This window comes from Anoplopoma fimbria, chromosome 8 (genome assembly GCF_027596085.1).
Source record: "Anoplopoma fimbria isolate UVic2021 breed Golden Eagle Sablefish chromosome 8, Afim_UVic_2022, whole genome shotgun sequence".
In the NCBI taxonomy this organism is placed as follows: Eukaryota; Metazoa; Chordata; class Actinopteri; order Perciformes; family Anoplopomatidae; genus Anoplopoma; species Anoplopoma fimbria.
In genome coordinates this window covers 7,230,265-7,250,038 of record NC_072456.1, presented here as the reverse complement: position 1 = coordinate 7,250,038, position 19,774 = coordinate 7,230,265, and the positions used below count along the sequence as shown (strand labels likewise).

Below are 19,774 nucleotides of genomic sequence, written 5' to 3'. Positions count from 1 at the left end.
TGTCCAAGAAATGTGCAAAGGTTCACAGTATGAATTAAATATGAAAAATATGAAAGAATGCAATATACAGAGATATAGTCCCAAAGATGTGCGTTTATTTAACGCATATAGACAGATGTGAAATACAATGTTTTAAGTTGTCTTTTTAAATTCTGTTTTATCATTTATAGGAGAATAATGGCAACTTAACATCATGTACACGAACCCTTGGTAGGTTAAACTGGGCTCATTGAACACTTTTAGGGTTTTTCTTTTTTCTGACTAACTATAGCAGAAAATTTGTTAGCATAAATGAACGCTAACAAATTGCTAGCTCATCAACAACAAGGCTACAAACAGCACACAATACAATATAATCATAAAGGAACAGGTGCATTCTGTAACATAAATGAACAAAAGATTGAATATCATACAACTCCCACACTTAAAATGTAATTTCCACAAAAACATATTTAGACCAACAACTTGACTTAAAAGTTCGAAATCATGACTCATTACAGCAATACAACATTCTTTCTCAGCCTCGATTTGGCTCCCAGACATTCAAAAAATGAAGTGGTAGCTAAAGAATGGATAGCTCAAGTGGAGATATTCTGCATACTAGGTATGGTCAGCCAAACCGACATACCAGCCGACATGCTGCTCGCAGCCAGCCAGCTCGAGACAGCTCTGCAGCCGCTCACTGCCGGGCCCAGTCAGCACAGCTGTCTGAGCAACTGTGAATCCTTTCTTTGTCTCGCAGCGGTGTTTGGCAGGTCTCTGTTGTTCTAAGTCAATCCCAAATGAACCTCACCTGAGATGTAGCTGTGAAAATGTAAGATAAATTAGCAAGAGAGAAATAAAGGGGTGCTTGTGTGTTCTCCTTGTTCAGAATTTGCTGTCAGACGTTGCTGTCGTGCCTCCAGCCCTCTAAATCACCATTAAGACATTTGTCTCCTCTCCTGTTTATTTTCACTTCTGCTCGTGTGCGAGGTTTTTATTGATGACTTTAATAGAAGTCTGGAGCTACTTTTTAATGCAAGTGTACTGCTGCCGGTAAGGTGGAAACGAGGAGGGGAAGCCAAATCTGTGGAAAGAAATGAGGCGGATAGAAAATATTTAGAGCAAATAGCAGGACTCCAACTTCAATATCCGTGGGGTTTCTCTCCCTCCCACTCTTTCTTGTCCTCACTAATTGCTTCTTAATTGCTCTCCAGGAAAGCTAATCATCTCCAACAGGAATGGCAAAACAAAATCCCATGTCTCTTTTTAATGCACTATGAAATTTTAAGCACACAGTTTAGACTTTAGCATCAGGAAATCCACAAATCGTGCTAATGATTGTTTGGATTAGTTAGCTAATGTTGACTTTTTTTTTAGCAAATGGGGAAACCAGACTGGGAGCTCCAGCCAGCTTTTTATGCTAGGGTTGTATAATTTGAGTTTCCAAAGGGCCATTTAGTGTGCATTGTCAAGTTGCATGGCCTCAAAATATTTGCATGGTATTAGGACAGAGCTTCTTCCAGATCAACATCCCTGCCTTTAGCAAAAATAAAGAGACAAATATAGGAGGAAAGATTTTTGTTATTAAAATAGATACAGTACCAGTCAAAAGTTTGGACACACCTTCTCATTCAACTACTTTGAAGAATCTAAAATATAAAACATATTCTGGTTTGTTGAGCATTTGTTTGTTTACCACATAATTCCATATGTGTTCCTTCATAGTTTGGATGTCTTCAATATTAATCTACAATGTAGAAAAACATTGAGAAGGTGTGTCCAAACTTTTGACTGGTACTGTATTTTAACTTAAATATTTATAAAGGTTGGTTGACATCTCTGAACTTTAATTAAGACAACGCATTACAAATGTATCATAATAGGGACTGAGTGAATTTTAAATGTGGTTTGCAAGCTTAATCTGGGCAGATTAGAGCTCTGTACATTATACTGTATCTGAGGCTTTCACCCAGAGAAGTAATGCAGCATCACTCACACCGGGTTTCAGGGTCAGACAGGGTTCACATGAAGACACAGGTTAGATCTTTAAACTTGTTTCACTTCAGATGATGTAGTTACTGGGGGTATCAAGCTGAAAGTATGTTGTGAGGCCAAATGGGCATTTGTTGAATTTTTCATATATCAAGTTGTTCTTTTCTCGTTTTGTAGTGGTTTTATTTTTATACTAGTTTCAATAAATGTTTTTGATTACCCCCAGATTTCTTGTTTGATGTAATATTTTAGCTATTTACTTAAAGGATTACATTTTTTGCAGTGAAGAAACAAGTGGTCCTGTAAATGCTCCATGTGAACCACCACAGACTGGTAAAAGGTTTTGGCATGGCGACTGTTTTACGGTGGAGCCTCAGTGACAAGTTGAGCCATGCGTCTGAGACAGAGCTGCTCCGGCTGATTGACTGACTGACCGACTGACTGACTGACAGTCTGTCAGGGAGTCCAGGGTTGTTTCTACTAAAATGTTGAAATTTGAGGTTTTTCATTGTTGTGCGAACAGGAAGTCTCCCAGCGATGCAGGAAACGGAACGGGCTACCGTGTTCCAAAAATGCCAGATTCCCAGGGCCAATTCCCCAAGCCCCCAGCCCCCGGCAGGAGTCAAAACATCTCCAGCTTTAGAATCCAGGGACACTGTATTTTTAATCTTAGTCATTTTTTTCCCCTCAATGGTTCCAGGAAGTGAAGCGGGAGCTGCAGCTCTTCCTCAGGTCCTGACTACGTGTGTTATCCGGACTCTGACCTGATGTTTAGGTTAGCTGTGACGTCATCAGCCCTTCACTGTGTGACAGTTGCAGAGGACACACAGCTGGCAGCAGGGCAAGGGGGAGTGGGGAGACGTGAAGCAGACCTGCAGTGTGTGCGTGTGTCTTAGCCTTCCTGTGTGTCCAGCCCTATCAATCCTGTTCTGCTCTCCCATATACACTTCCACGTCTACGTGCCTTTGTCCGGACCTGCATTTGGCCGCATTTTCTGCCGGTCGGCGAGTAGCGAGAGGTCCACGAAAGGGCCAGCGACGTCCGTACTGATTAGGCAAAGGCATGTTTGAACAGTGCGTTTTAGGAATACCTCAGTCTCTGCCTTGAGGCTTCTGTCTGTCAGAATGGACCCACATATTTATTTACAGAACTCGCCCCCTTCACTTTGCCTCCCGCTCCCTCTGCTGTTTCCAAGCTCTGCTAACAGCGAGCATTTGTAGTTGCTCGGGAAGAAGGAAGACAGGAAAGTGGAGAGAACAGGAATTCGGTTTTACTGTTTTTCTTTTTTCCATGTTTCTGTCTCTTCACTTCATTCTTGAGATGTCTGCCTGTTGCATATTTGAGTCGCTCCCCAAGTATGTATGAGAAGGTCTCCTAAGCCTTCCCCGCCTCTCCTCCTCTCTGTCAATAAACCCACACTGCAGCTCTCAGCACCCAGCTGCCCACTACTGCACACCATTTATTTATTCACTGGGGTAGTCACACCACTCGCTCTACCTCTTTTACTCTCTCTGTTTTCTCCCCTCATTCCCTCTTTTTCGAATTCCCTCTCACACGTAAAGCTCTTCATGCTAAGTGATGGATACAAGCCATCAGAGTTCCTCCGACCCCCCCTTAGCAACAGTCATTTTTGGCATCCAGACCTCCAGCCCTGCTCTCCCAAATGTTATTTTTCAGAGAGTTTAAACATTTTAGATTCACATTACCTCCAGGTCAAAGGGCTCCAAATGTCCCAAGACCACAAAACTGTGCTGTTAATGGCTTTAGTTAGGTGAATTGATCCAGTACAGTTACCGCTGGGGCAAGGTCACGTCGGCTGCTGCGTGGGAACAGGCACGAGGAGGGGGGTAGGTTCAATAGCAGCATCTGTGGGCGGAGAACCGGCGAGGTTATCTCCCATCTATCACTGGGGTAGGGCCTGTTTATTGTTTTACCTTCAGTTCCTGAAATTGAAAATGTTCCTTTCTCTGGGGATTGCACGTTGGTTAATCTGCAGTGTAGAAAACCTCTTTCCGCTCTTTTGCTTTTTTCCCCATTTCTTCCCGACTCATACATCCATGCTAATATTTATTATTTCTCTGATTTTTATTCTGGTGGATTTCACTGTATATTGTCCATCACACTCCTATACAATTAATACTCACTTTTGTGTCACAGCGATCCACCAGAGGCTTGAGTCTGATGGCACAGAGAGAGTGGAGGGATCGATGACCCAGCGACTGGAAACCATCCTCAACAGTAAGCATCTTTTCATTCACAGCCCCAAAAAACATTGCAAATACTTTGCAAATGTGCAAGTTTTGTTTTTGGCAATTCCCCCCAAAATATCCTCTTGGCATATAAAAGCCCCATTTCATGTGTCATTTAATTAATTGATAGTGGATGAAATGTGTTGTGTGTATTGTGAAATAAGATTTGAATTTACAGACGATGCTAAACTTTGCAATCTTTGTAGTTTTTTGACAGTTTTCCAGTCTTCTTAAGATACATGTAGAAGATATTTATTATTGAAAGAACACATTGAATATGTCAGTAAAAAATTGACTAAATCTATTGGTACTCTTTGCAAAGTATGTTATTTTGTTTCTGTACACCCTTTAACATTCTATGATTTAGCTTTACTTTCTATCCTGCAAGTTCATTTTCAGCAAGTCTTCGAATAAATGTATCCTCCTTAAAACGGTATTCATTCCATACCTCTTCAAATCCTTGCACCCATTTGGCCAAAACAATTCTGAACTTCAGCTTGTACAGTGTAGGTTATCTTTCCAAAAAAGTAGCTTCATACGCATGATAAAATTCAGAGAGGGAAATCTTCCAGGTCATAAATTCAAACCACATCACAGATGCACTCAGTGATCAATTTTGAATATTTTACAGGGATTTTGCTTGTGACAAAATAATCTTAACACAAGGCTCAGTAACTGGCTTTTTCAGAGCAATTAAACTGCATCTCACAGTCTTCCTCAGCGGATGGAACTGGCCGATGTGTCATCATGTGACATCATCATGGGGGGAAGCTGTAACCCCTGTTCTCTCTTAAAATGCTATTTTAGGAGGTCAAAACTGAACCCTTAATTTGTATCTTTCTTCCAATAAAGTCCCCATTCACTGCCTTTTGAAAAAGCTAGTAATTTGACCTTGGTTTGAAATCATTTAGTCACATACTGTGCGCAAGGTCAAGAACAAAGGCCCATGCTCAAATCCTAAATACATGATTAAACACATTTTTTCAGAACCTTTAAACCATTTTATCTACTATTTGATTGCTTTCTTTCTAATGAAGAGCTCTTTTTGGTTAGTAATTCTCTCCCTGCAAATTGCTTTAATTTATTTTTGCAGTATGTCATATGGTCAATTTTAACACATTCAAATAAAACTCAAAGAGCAAAGGGGTAAAGTGATCATGAGAGGAGACAGTCTTGCGCTCTATGCTGCCAAACTTATCTCACACTGATATGCCGTCCATTAACAGAACACATGTACCCTGTGTGTATGTTCAGTCGCCTTTTTAGATCTTCCCCCTTTTTAACAAGCAGATCCCTCAGCAGATCCTGTGTTCCCACCCTCTCATCTCATACATGATAATGTGACTCGGCTAATGGAGGGTCAATAAGCAGGTCCTTTTCCCGGAGTCTAGAGTAAACAAACCACCAAGCCGGACGTAGCTTTCATCCCCACAGCCCCAGACTAGCGCACCCATGCCCCAGTGGGTCCAGACCACCGCTCACCCCCAAAGAGTCAGACGTCAGAGACGCAGCACTAATCAGCCAATCACAAATTAAGAACGTTTTCATGACAACTCATATTGGAGAGTGAAAAATGAGAATTTTTTTTCCTCTGTTCGGTCCCATGCTGTTTTTCCTTCAGGGATTTTGTTTTGGGGGTGGGGTTTTTGTTTTGATTAGAATAACTAGGCTTTTTTTCCCCTATTTGACGGCACATCCGAGGCCACCCACGAAGCCAGTTAGTCGTGCAAAGGTTCCACTCAGCTGGCTGACTAAGAGATAGCTGTCACTTTCTCCTTAGCAGCTCTGACTGGACTGAGTCAGATAGCATATAGAGCAGGAAGAAAACCAGAGACCGCCATTAAAGGGGAAATGTGGTATCGACATTTATTTGTATAGTATCCCAGTCTCTCATTTGCTCCTGCCTCTTTTGCTCTCGCTCACACTTTGCTCTCCCTGTGTGTGTCTCGTAGGAGCGAGTGATACTGCAGATACTCTTTTCCAGGAGGTCTTGGGGCGGAAAGACAAAGCTGACTCCACACGCAACGCACTCAACGTCCTGCAACGTTTCAAGTTTCTCTTCAACCTGCCACTCAATATTGAACGCAATATCCAAAAGGTACTATCCACATAGTAAAAGCATGTACAAAATAACAATGGAAAGACCAGCTTATGTATGAATATTAAGTGCCAATTGCGGAAGAAATAGAGCTTCCCTTTGCCTCCACACCAGTAAACTTCTAATTGCTCTCATCTGAGCTGAGTGTAGTGACATAAGGGATAATTCATCAAGAGGGGAAAGCCTTCAGATCTCTGAGTGATGGAGGAGGTGAAAATCTGTTTCACAGGCTGCACTCTGAGAACTTCCCTTAGAATAGAGTGTTTAGGTCTGGTTATTTGTGAGGCTATTGTTTTCATCGTGGTGTTGATGCAACTAAGCTCGAGTTCATTTAGCTTTCATGTCCTCTAAAAGTATGTGAACAGAGACAAATCCTGAGGCTTGATATTCCATGATTGTTATAAAACCCAACAATGGTCATTAAACCTAATGTCTCCGAAAAAAATCTTACGATGCCATTACAAGTCCACCAACATATGTATCTCCACCTCAATTCAGTTTACATTGTCCTTTTATAGGATACTGGCCTTACAGTAGTGACTAAATACATAGATATATATATTTAAACATAAACCAAAAGAACAGCAATGAAACCAAGGATCTAGCTTCCACTTCTTAACAAATGTGGAAACATAATAGCATGAGTTAAGAAGTCATTTTGTATCGGTTGCCTGTAACACAGATACAATTGGTAGTTATAGCAGCTTTGTGAAGCTCACGATGTACAGTTTATGTTCAACAATCCATGGCACAGAGGTGTTGATTAAAAAATTGTTTGTTGTGCCATTTCTGCTACCTGGGGATAGACACTCTAAGCTGTTTAGTTGACTTGTAAGATATTTTGTTGAGTTGCCCCTTAGTGAAATGCTCTCTGGTAAGCAGTGATGCAGTGTATATGTCTAGGGCTTTTATTGTGAAATGTAATTCGCTACCTTTGACAATGTGGGTGGCCATGAAGAGTTTGCCGTTTTGGGCCAGACTATGGAGCGACTGATTATTTTATAAACTTCATACTCGAGCGCTATCCTCTTCCCTTGTGAGTTAAATCGAGCCTTCATCTTCCGCGACCTGGGGGCAGAGAGAATTGCATAATGAAAGCTTAGGGACATAATCTAAAATAAAATTTTGTAATTATTCCATAGACATTACAGTGTGCAATTAACATTTACTTTATAATGATTCACTATAAAGCAAAAAACATTCAACTTTAATAAATGCAGTTTTGAGTGAAATCAATTTGTTATATGGTTGTTATTTTTTAAACTGTCTTTGTCTCAAGCTGGTTTGAGTATTCCCACAGCCACACAAGAAAATGAAAATTAAACATTATGGGATTCTTGTGAAGCTGCTCTTTTGATTAATATTTTTTTTATTCAATGTTCTTCTTGATTCAGTGTTAACATTGCACTATAGTTTATAGCATAGTTTTAAGTCGCATCTTGGATGAATGTCATTGGGAGGGTGGAGCTATAGAGGCTCAAATAAACAATGTGTGCCATGATTGTTGAGTTAAAAAATACTGACTGAGCTGCAATATTAACTGAACTGACATTTCTCTCTCAGGGTGATTATGACGTGGTGATCAATGACTACGAGAAAGCCAAATCTCTCTTTGGCAATACAGAAGTCCCTGTTTTCAAAAAAGGTAAAACAACAAATGAAGTCCCTCAACAAATGAATTCAATTACGTATTATATCACTTTTTTTAAAATACATTTTTTTGCCTCTATATTGAATAGAATGATTTTCTTGTTATTCTGTTCCAGTGTATGCTGAGGTTGAGACGAGGATCGGAGCCCTGAGGAGTCTGTTACTGGAGAAACTGCTACAGACCCCGTCCACACTGCACGACCAGAAGAGATACATCAGGTCTCCTTACAATTTTTATAATCCTGCAGGGCTATTTCATACCATCTGTCTGTATTCCTCCGAGTCATCGTGTTTTATATATTTCATACTTGTTGATTTGATTTACAGGTTCATTATCTACTTTTTTTCTTCTTTTTATCCATATTCAATTTTATAAATTTCTCAGTCTTCACACATGTCACACAATCTCTACGTATTGCATACAGGAAATGTAAAGTAATGACATTTCTCTTATCTTTGTCATCGTTTCACCTGAACTTCCTCCTCCTTCCACTTTCTTCGGTCTGCCCGTTCACTTATCCTCTCAGCTTTTTGTTGTTTCGACATCTTGTGTCTGTTTCTATTTTTCCCTCTTCCCTGCCTTTCTTTCCCTCTTTTTCCCCCCTCTACCCCCCTACCCATTCATACTTGTGGTCTTCCCCCGATTTATTATTGTTAAGACCGACCTGTCAGGATCACAGAGACCAGTTCTCAACCACACGGCAACATCTTTCATCCTGCTGCATTAGGCACGGCTCTGAACGCCCACTCAGCTCCTGTTTACTCTTGCTGTGGACGGTTGGAGCTGTGTGTATGTGTGTGTTTTATGCCTGTGAGTCTTGCTCAATCCTTTGAAAGATGCCACCTAATGAGAAACAAATGAGAAGGTAGTTCATAGGACAACAGTAGAGGGAGCCAGGCCACAGCATAGAGAGTGCGTCATCTGACAACCAACAGGTCGCTAAGTGATGCCCAGGAAATAAACTCCTGGGAGAGTGAAGATTACAAGTAGAGAGATAAATAAGAGGGTGAAGTGGTTGTAGATAAAATTCATAGATTCTGCCATGTTTAGTGTTTTGCTCTGGCCTCCTCTGGTGTCTACTGCACCTGCAAGCCAGCACGTCACCAGAATGCATGTGTAGTTTTTTTGTCTTTTTTTGATTGTATATTTCTCACTCCTGTGTGTTTGTGCATGTGTAGGTACCTGTCTGACCTGCACGCTCCGGGCGACCCGGCATGGCAGTGCATCTATGCTCAGCACAAGTGGATCCTGCAGCTGATGCAAAACTGCAGAGACGAGTTCATCAGTGGCCAGAGAGGTGACTCACACACAAATGTCTGACATGACTCGCTTTACACGTGAAGTGAAAAAGCCCCTATTTAGCATTTCCAATCAAGCGGCTGGTGGATATCATGAGAGTCTGAAGATAGCTGAGGGCGGAGGGAAGGCCAGCTGCCTCTCCGTCGTAGCAGCTCTGTGCTTGCATTCCCCTCTCCGTCACCGCCTTCCCCTGCTCTTGCTCCAGGCCCGCATGTTTATTTTTTTATGAACGTATGAATAAGATGAAAGTAAGGGAGCATTGGCTTTGGATTTGGGTTTCAGGGCTTGACATGTTACTGCACACACATACACACATACAAACTCTTTCACTGTCGCTCACACACTCACACAGCTTCACAGATGGATTGGAACAATTAACCCCAATTAAGCTATTCCTCTGTTAAATCAGCCAAAAGAAAAAAATGTGAACGTGAAACCGTCCGCTCAGGAAGAACAGCGATTTGCCAGCCATGCTCAGACACACGTGCACACTCCTAGACCCACACTCACACAAAGGCACCCATACAAATACATTGTGAGTGGGTGGCTGCTTCACATAGTGCAGCTGGAACATAAACATGTCTAATGCTAAGGGTAACATTGGTTTCCGGGGCTCAGGCTTGATGGATCTGGGGTTTGGTGAGCTCCCTGCCTCTCAACAGTTAAATATCATCTTGAACATCATGTCAGGGATGGCCCCTTTTCAGTCCACACATGCATTCCACAGCTGAGCAACATGTGGCAGGGAGTGAATCTAAAATTGCATGCAAATCAATTGTAACCCAACTATTCTGAAAATTGCTGGTTTGCAAAGGTGCACTTACAGTTAGTTTATTTACTTTAATAATAAAGTATGAGACATGAAATAAACTTTAAGTAATTCAAAAGAAACAATATATTCAAACACTAATCTATATGCAATTCAATTTGGACACTTCATAAATAGACACATTTACTGTGCACAACAAGTCCTCATACCAAACCTGCGTAAGCACCGTGGATATCATGCAATTTGAAAATCCTTCGACCCCCTAGCTGAAGTGTTTAAACAATTGACCAAAACTGTCATTTTTCTGGTGAGGATGGTCTTCATCTAGATAATGACAATAGCATACACACATACAGAAAGGCACGCACAATGCCTCTGTTTTTCTGTCAGTTCTACTCTCGTAGTTTGCCACAACCAGCTGTCTCCTGTCCCCTCTGCTGTCACACAGGCTATCCCCACCCTTTCCCCGCACAGTCACACACACACACACACACACACACACACACACACACACACACACACACACACACACACACACACACACACACACACACACACACACACACCTAGCTATTTACCATCCCCTGTCTTTTCTGCTCACCTCCCGCCCAAGTATGAAACCTGTGGCTCATGAAACACCCCTCCACCCAGGCAGCCCTTTAACACCCACCATCAGAAAACCACATCCACTACATCTCCCGGACCCCACTCTTCCTCCCTCTCTGTACCACCCTCACCCCTCCTCTCTCAAATAGCCAGAATCTCCCCTAACCGGTACCTCACAGCATACCGCTCTGCTAGCAGCCTCCTCTTCCTCCTCATATCACATTTACCAGCTCAGTTTATTTAACAGCCATCTTTTTAACGCTATTGTCAGCATCACACGTGGCAGGGATTAGCCTTTTGTGATGGATCAGCCAAGGCGGCAGTAACTGATGTAATTTCCTCTGTCTCCTCTGAGTCCAGAATATGAGGTCAGAGGCCGTTCTGGTGGAGTTGGGATTCCATCAATTACACTATAAATTGCCATAAATGTGAAATAGACCTATCCATCTTTGTTGAAACAAAACCACGAGGTTCCAGTTTTTTTGTGAGGAAGCATAGCTGAGCAAGTTGCTTCCGTATGTCTAAACACTCCCATCATGCCCCGGTGCTGCAATGTGACTCTGCCCGATTCAATTATAAACTGCAGTATTCTTATTTCCTGAACAGCTCTTCTTCTGCCAATATCAATACAATTAGCAGGACATTTTGTTCATAGGAAAATTGGTTTGTCAGTGAATAATTAAAGGGATTCTACAGTTGACTGGGAAACATGCGGTTGTGATTTTAGCCTCAGCCAGTCCCACTCTAGGGGGAAACTCGTAATTATTACACTTCAACTAGCATGTTTATCAAGTGTTTGCGGGTGGCGTTCTCTTTTATTTTATCCCCCAAGAAATCAAGGAATTAATTATTTTAGTTTTAATTCCTTATTGTCTCTTTATCTGTTCAATGTGAAAAAGCTGGTGAAGCGTGGATAGAAATTTTAAAAGAAAGTTTAAAAAAAACAGAAAATCAAACCTTAATGTGATTTACAGGGCAAATGCTGGTAGTTTTACCATTTGCTGCTTTTTTACTGTCTGGGAGAGATTATGGAGCCCACTTTCACTTCATGCCTAATTTTGTCTTTACTTTTGGTCACCAGACGCATCTTGTCAACTTTCAGCGCCTCAAAATAACTTTGTTTACTATAAACTAAGCAGGTCAGTGGTTTACAGCAGGAAGCTTTACAAGTTCTGGATCATTCAGTACAAAAAATGTGTGTAAAAATCATTTCACTATTTAGGTGAAAATCAGTAAAAAAAAACAGTTTCTTATATAATCTGCAGCGTGGGAAATAAATTACATTTAAACAGGAGGCAGTAAGGTGTGTGTGCGTGGTTAGAGAGAAAGCGTGTGTGTGTGTGCGCGTGTGTGGTCAGGGTTAGGGTGAGTGACCCCTTGGGGAACAGGAACTCATCTGACCTGCAGAGAAGCATCAGACCTGATGAGGAAGTGAGCAGAGGCACATTGTTTCAGCGTGTTAAACACACATACACAGTGGTTCCTATATTTTAACCTTCAGACTTTTGGAAAGAAACCACAAAATCTATAGTTTGAGCGCTTAAAGCATCCATTCACACATGCGCACTCGCACCTAAACTGTCTCTCGCACACATAAACTTGTGCATTCTGAGGACGCCGGGGATTCAGCCGACACCTGGATCAACAGTGGCTCTCATCCCTGTAAAAAGAGAGGAAAACATCACAGAGCCCCGTGTGTGTGTGTGTGTGTGTGTGTGTGTGTGTGTGTGTGTGTGTGTGTGTGTGTGTGTGTGTGTGTGTGTGTGTGTGTGTGTGTGTGTGTGTGTGTGTGTGTGTGTGTGTGTGTGTGTGTGTGTGTGTGTGTGTGTGTGTGTGTGTGAGAAAGCTTTGTGTGTTTACAGATAATCTGACTCAATCGAGAATTTCCTTACATTTTCTAGGATGAATGGTTGGGTTGTGTGCATGGCCCGCTCAACCGCATTTGCTCCTTTGTTGGGGATTTCTCAGTACTTGCTTAAACACAGCATTTAGTCTGTGATTCACCAGTAGACTTTTTTTCTCCGTGTGTGTCAGACACATGTTTTGGAAATGTGGCCATCTGTCTCCCTTGGTTTAGACAAACTACATGTAGGCGTATTGCAGCGTTGCACGAACTCGTCTTTCATTTTCATTGTAGTAAGTTTGATCCCCTTCTCGGCACTGCAGTGTTTCACTTTCATTCCTGATTGTCAACTTTCGCCCCTTCTTCTCTTATCCTACAGTTATCTCGTAGATTCACTGAACTAAAGTTATCTTACTAGCAGAGATAGGAGTGTGTGGTTGCAGAAGGACTTTTTTTTTTTTTCATTTGTCGCTGCTTCGAAGCTCCCTGTTGCCATCTAGTGGAGCTCTGGTCCTCAGGATGAGACGTGACTGAGCCCAGTGGGGCCGTTGTAAACCCGATTCACCCCAGTGCTCACAAAGCCCACCGCTCTGTTTCCTCGCCCTGGAAACAAGGGTACATTCTCCCAGCTGCGGGCCACGGCAGAGATGGATCAGAACACAAATAAAGAAAGGCCGAGAGGGGCGACGGAGGATTGTTTGGTGTGAAAGCCTGCCGAGCTTATTGAGGAATGTGGAATTATGAAAATGGCTTATTTGATTATTTGATATCTGAAGTATGTGTTTCTTTTCCCTCCGAGTTCATTTCTCATCTCTTGCCCCCTCCCCTCCTCCCCTCTACCCCCTCTCCTCCTTTCGTTATGTCTGTCAGTGGACGTCGGAGCTCTGGACCAGGAGGGGGATACCCGTCCGTCGGCCCTCGGCAGGCTCAGCCATACCGCATCTCTGAAGAGAGGGGGCAGCCTGCGAACACCACGACCCAGCAGTACGTACCGCAGCCCCATTACAACTCACCCACACGCTTGGTGCTTAGGAGGGGCTTCCCTGTCTGAGGCATACTCTGAGTGTGCGTTTGTTTGTTTGTGTGTGTAACACTTTTTTGCCCTGTGCAGTGCTTAGCGGAATCACATTATATAAGAGTCCCGAGTAAGGGAACTGTACTGTGTCCCTTTTTAGGTCAGTGTGGTTTGCTAGTTCATTCTTTAATTCCCCAATCACTTCCCGGTATAGCTCAGATAGATATTGTAGTGGGTTTATTTTAAATGGTATGTGTTCTTTGTTCTAGCCTGGCGCTTTGAAACCCCGCAGCAGGTGCAGTTTGTGGAGAAGCTGTCTGATGTGGTAATCGGCCAGTTGCCCAACTTCTGGAAGCTTTGGATCTCTTATGTTAATGGAAGTCTTTTCAGTGAGGTAAATAACTGAGAAACTTTTACAGTGACAAGAAAAAAAACATACTGTTTGTAACCAACAAAGGGATGGTTTCACCCGAATCACAAAAACTTTTTTTTTTAGTTCTGTTTGTGGTAACTAGCCATTCCTTCTCTGAGAGTGCTGAACGGTGAGCAGTCAGGGATTCCCATATCGGGAGAGGCTTAATGCAATGATTGCAATGGTGTTGAAAACAACATCTCCCATGATCCCATGCTACTTCCCGATGTCCCCATCTCTGTTTTTTGTTATTGTTTTGGATTGAGAAACCCCTAGGGGCAGAAAATTACATATCATGTGTTGAACAAAAATCCAACATGTTTCATGTTAAAAAAAAGTTCTAAAAGTTTTAGTGCAGTGTACCTTAAATGGTAAAATGATGAACCGCAACTCTAAGTTAATGAAGTGATTGACTTGTTTCCATTTGCAGGTGATATTAAACATGACTGTGTCTTGTTTCTTTTTTTCTGCAGACTGGAGAGAAATCTGGGCAGGTGGAAAAATCCAAGAAAAATGCCAGACAGAGACAGAATGATTTTAAAGTATGCTTTGTCGTGCAAACATGTTATTTTGAGATTCCTACTCACCGCAGTTGTTTAAAAGAAAAAGAAAGAAGGCACCTAACATTGTTGTTTGTACGTCTCACTGTGCGTTTTCTAGAAAATGATCGAAGAGATGATCAATCGGCTGGTGAAGCTCGTTCGGGGGGCTCTTCTCCCCACCACCCTCCCGCAGGGGGAGCTGAATTTTTACGGAGGCTGGGAGAACAAGACGGAGCTCACTGGAGCCTGGCTCACACAGATTATACACACCGTCAGGTCTGAATTGCAGTCTCATTGATTATGTGCAGTTCTGACATGCTTGTATGCAGGAATTTAAAACTTCATGGCTGCCATACCAGTTAATGACCTCAGTCTCTCATTCTCTCTCTCTTCTTCTCACTCTGTTTCACTGTCTGTCTGTCTGTCTGTCTGTCTGTCTGTCTGTCTCTCTCTCTCTCTCTCTCTCTCTCTCTCTCTCTCTCTCTCTCTCTCTCTCTCTCTCTGTTGCCTCTCTTGCCTCTCTTGTCTCTCGTCCAGGGCTTGTCACGAGGCTCTGTCTGCTCTAGAGATCCCAAATGACTTGCTGCAGGTGATCCAGGATCTGCTGCTGGAGCTGAGAGTTCATTGCCTCATGGTGACCCTGCTGCACACTACAGAAGGTGAGCAAGGATGCATATCTGTGTTTCTGCATTCCTCGATTGAGTATTTAGCGGTCACTGTCCTCAACTGTCACATTTTTAGCTAGAACGACTTCCAGGCTAGTAATGGAGAAAGTGTTATGAGACTAAAACCAGACATGCTCGGTTTCACTTGTGGTTAGGCATGGTCATTTTGAGAAGAGTGACTGGTTTTCACTCAACTTTCCCCCACACTGTGGTCTTGTCAGAAAGAGTTTGATTTTATATCATCTTGTGGTTGTCTCTCAGAAACCCTTAATTCTGCTCATATTTTCATTTGTAATGACTTTGTGTGAAAGATGTCCACGCTTCATATATTATTACGTCTGTGAGATTGCAGCTATTGCCCTTTCGATTCATATTTGTGCTTTTTGTACACTCAGATGTTAAGGGGCTCGCTGAGAAGGAGGACTGGGTCGTGGATAATGAGGGAATCACCAGCCTGGTGAGGATGTCCTAACGCATCAAGCAGTTTTTCATATCATGATAAAGAAATGAAAGACATACTCCAACAAAGTTTCACATGTCAGATACCACTCAAAGATACACACCAATATCTATACCACTTGTATTTACTGTAGTCTATTTTCTGTTCAAAAACAAGATATAAATAGTCTTTCAGTAACATTTGTGTGTATTTTTGTAAAGTAAATCATTCCCGTTGAATTTTTTTGTTTGTCACTTTCTTAACCCATAATGTGTTGGTATCCCTGCTGACGATGCCAATAACAATTGTAACCTATTTTCATAAAATATATTTTTTTGTAATCTATGTGCTCTCTTTCTCATGTTTTTTGCAGCCTTCACAGTTTGAACAGTGCATGGTCCAGATGCTGCAGTCACTCAAAGAGCCTATGGAGATCAAACCTGGAGAAATAAATGTAATTAGCTGCAATCATCAATGCACATACACTTAAGTAGAATGAGAAGTAGTCTTATGATAATTATAACCACTACTTTAGCCTCCTCAGTTAATGTATTGGTTGCCATTGACACTGTTTTTGGTGCATCAATGCAATCTGTTTGGCCAGTCAGAGACATTTGTTTTTAACACACTTGTGGGTGCTACACCGCTTCTGCACACTGCTAGTCTTTGGATGGGTCAAAACAGAGGATAAATATCTGAACTAAACAATAACATAATGTGTAATCCAATCTTATTCTCTGCAGTCCCAACTGTTGCATCTGTGGTTAAGAACATGTTCACTGCAAATTAACCCTGAGAGTGTTTAGTGAATTGCTCACACAAAACATAGAGTAACACAATATCTGCTGTTTAGTAACTTGAATCGGATAGTAGGACTATTCTCAAGTGTGTCACTGTCTTTTCTTCAGGTGCTGCAGTTAGACCAGGTCCAGGACCAGGCCACAGAGCTCAGTGTGAACATCATGAAGGTAAGATCTGTCAGCCTGCAGCCAAAATGACAGTTATGGTTCTATTGTGGATGTTTGACCGACACACAAAAAGCACAGAGATCAGTAAGTAAAATAGACTGTGTAAAAAACAAGTATAACAACTCGCAAGGGAAGCAGGATCCCTTTAAAATGACTGTTATTCAGCATAACCTTTATTCCATTTTGTCCGATTTAAATCTTTGACAACCAAAGACAGGCTGTGTCAAAATGATGAAACGTCCCAAGACATAGGACCAAAGTCTTGCAATGTGACTGTTTTACAACATTTAAAAAATATGCCTGCAGCTTTAGTTTATTACTGTATTTCGTTTTACATCATAGAGCATTGTAGAGTAAACTGATATAATTCAGTCTGACACAGATTACAACTGAGATTTTATTTGCACAATCTCACAGTGTGAGACATGCAGTGAACTTCAAAGACTTGTGTTTTTGCACTTTATTGGCGGCATCTGAAAGCTAAATGCACAACTATTGCACCATATACACATCCACTGAACCGGCCACCTTGTGTTTGTGTACCTAAGATCCAACTCTGTCGTAAACTCAGCGAGTTCATTATGTAGAGTAAGATATGAGTATGGCATTTGGTTTTTTTACACCATGCCTGACTAGTTTGTTCATGTGTTCAACACAGGTTTTCATAAACTGTTTGGAGCAGCTGAGCACTAAAACTGACATTGATACATCTCGGTAAGTATTTGAAAGACTTTTTCATATCTTTGATTATAGTATGTTTGACTCTGACAACACATTCCTCCTGTGTGTGCAGCAACATCTCAGTGGACTTGTCCTCTCCAGACCGGTTTACTGGAGTTCACGAGGGCTTCAGTCCAACATCTGTAAGCGTGATGTTTTTTTATTTCCTATATTATTTCCTTTCAAACTGTTTGGGGTTTATACACCTGAAAGCCCACATCTGGTAGCGTCACCGAAGCGTGGGCACTCTCCTTTACACAACAGTCCAAACGTGTGTCTCACTCATTCAAACCACGAAATGTTATCAGGCTGTTTCCTGGTTGTGGACAAGAAGCAAGATACGTCCTCATTTCCTGTAACTTGTTTGAGATGTTAGTAAAGGGGGTTAAGTGCAGGGGAGGAGGTGGAGGAGGAAGAGTAAGAGCATGGCGTAGAGTGCTTCTGGTAAAGGGTAATGGAGCAAGGTCGGGGTTCCCCAGCCTAGATATGTGTAGCAGGGGTTAGGCAGCTAGACTCAATTGAGCGCAGCTGACCAGAATCAAGACTGGTGACAACTCTTGATATGAAAACTAGTGTTTGTTTGGCATGTTGGCAAACTAGAAACCACCACATACAAACGATGACAGTACCTGGCTGCCATTACTAGCTAAATATTAGGTTAAAACCACCCACTGGTGTGACAACATTATTTGTCTTTGTCAAAATTTAGGCAAACCATTCGGTCATCATCCCCCCTGTCAGTGTTTGTGTGCAATCATTTGTATGCATTATTGTGTGTTTGTGCTATTGTCTGTATTTGTTTTTGAATACCGATTTCAGTCTAAGACCTTGAATTTGAGAACATTTCAGCAACATGAAGACATTTTTGGAAAGCAAAGACATTCAAGGAAAATGAGGAGATTAGGGATTTAAAGGGAAATTAGAGAAAAAATTAGAGAAGATTTTTGCAGAAGATAAGATAAGATAAGATAATCCTTTATTAGTCCCGCAGCAGGGAAATTTACAGGATTACAGCAGCAAAGGGGATAGTGCAAAACAAGAGACATAGTAAATAAAAATAAAAATAAAAAACACAAGATCAAAATAAGTATTATAAATAAGCAAATGAGCAATAAAAACAGTAAGAACAGTAGAGATCCACAGTAAAAATATATATACAGACAGAAATTATTATAAATGTTGTATTGCACAAGGACGGCTATGGCGAAGTGGAGAGTAAGGTAGTTCTCCAATCAGAAGGTCGGTGGTTCGATACCCGGCTTCAGCAGTCGATGTGTCCTTGGGCAAGACACTTAACCCCAAGTTGCTCCCGAAGGCTTGCCATCGGTGTGGACTGGATGTTGCATGAATGTTAGTTAGAGTCTGATGGTGGCACCTTGCATGGTAGCCTGTCATCAGTGTGTGAATGGGTGAATGATATGTAATATACTACTGATTGTAAGTCGCTTTGGATAAAAGCGTCTGCTAAATGACTGTAATGTAATGTAATGTAATGTAAGGACAATTAAGTAAGCTAAGGACACTAAGACAACAGAGGACATTTTTAGAAAGTAAAGAGTGGGGAAGAAGTTAGTACATGTTTGAAATTGAAGACATTTTAGGAAAATTAGGACACTAATTTTTTGTCCTTAATACTTCAAAGGGCTGTTCGAGGGTTAGTACTTTGTGTAAGGGTTAAGGTCACACCTAGGTTAAATTTTGGGATTAGGCATGTAGTTGTGATGATTAAGGTCAGAGGCTAGGAAATGCATTACATCTATGAACGTCCTTGTAAGTATACCAGTTTAAACAAGTTTTCTTTTATAGGAGCAGCGTCTACTGATCATCCTCAGTAACTGCCAATACCTGGAGAGACGCACCTTCCTGAACCTGGCCAATCACTTTGAGAAACACTGCCTCACGGGCACCGAGAAGATCACACGGGTCAGTTTAACACTCAAGTTTAAACCAAACGAGTTCTCCACTCTGACTCATATTGCTGGTTAGAAGTCTGTTGTGTTACATTAACATAAAAGTTGAGCAGAGACATGCTGTAGATATGACTCTTTTCTTTTAAAAAAGTAAAGGTCATTGTCTTGGAAGCTCAGTTCCACATTTTCACTCTTTTCTCTTCTTCACACACACACACACACACACACACACACACACACACACACACACACACACACACACACACACACACACACACACCCTCACAATGACTAATGGCTGATTCACAAAGCAAAGAAGTAATCGGTTAGCTTTCCAGTAAAAAAGGGTTAACATCATTTTCTTTGAAAGATCGATTCAGACTTTCAATTTTCCTGTGTTGTTGGTGTTTAGAAGACGTATGATATGGTGGCAGTTTGTCTAGATTTGAATCTTCATATATTAGTTAATAGAACTTTGAGAAATCAAAATTCCCCCATTATGCATCTACCACACAGCTACCCGCTGTCTGGCACTGCTGTACCATAAACATTGGAAGACAGTTCAATTCTGAAAAACCTTATACCTGTAAAATGTTGCAAACAGGATATATACA

At 41.6% G+C, this 19,774-nt stretch overlaps 1 protein-coding gene across 2 annotated transcripts in view; it reads left to right on the top strand.

Moving 5' to 3' along the window:
• exoc2 (exocyst complex component 2) overlaps positions 1 to 19,774 on the top strand; it is a 42,831-nt gene that overhangs the window by 17,966 nt on the left and 5,091 nt on the right. For both annotated transcript variants that reach the window (XM_054603229.1, XM_054603230.1), the window contains exons 7-22: positions 4,132 to 4,212; positions 6,176 to 6,321; positions 7,885 to 7,966; positions 8,088 to 8,190; positions 9,151 to 9,269; positions 13,360 to 13,473; positions 13,774 to 13,898; positions 14,390 to 14,458; positions 14,577 to 14,734; positions 14,996 to 15,117; positions 15,519 to 15,580; positions 15,936 to 16,016; positions 16,471 to 16,530; positions 17,189 to 17,244; positions 17,324 to 17,393; positions 19,057 to 19,173. In XM_054603229.1, coding sequence (XP_054459204.1) covers positions 4,132 to 4,212; positions 6,176 to 6,321; positions 7,885 to 7,966; positions 8,088 to 8,190; positions 9,151 to 9,269; positions 13,360 to 13,473; positions 13,774 to 13,898; positions 14,390 to 14,458; positions 14,577 to 14,734; positions 14,996 to 15,117; positions 15,519 to 15,580; positions 15,936 to 16,016; positions 16,471 to 16,530; positions 17,189 to 17,244; positions 17,324 to 17,393; positions 19,057 to 19,173 — 1,565 coding nt within the window. The remainder of the gene's footprint in view (positions 1 to 4,131; positions 4,213 to 6,175; positions 6,322 to 7,884; positions 7,967 to 8,087; positions 8,191 to 9,150; positions 9,270 to 13,359; positions 13,474 to 13,773; positions 13,899 to 14,389; positions 14,459 to 14,576; positions 14,735 to 14,995; positions 15,118 to 15,518; positions 15,581 to 15,935; positions 16,017 to 16,470; positions 16,531 to 17,188; positions 17,245 to 17,323; positions 17,394 to 19,056; positions 19,174 to 19,774) is intronic.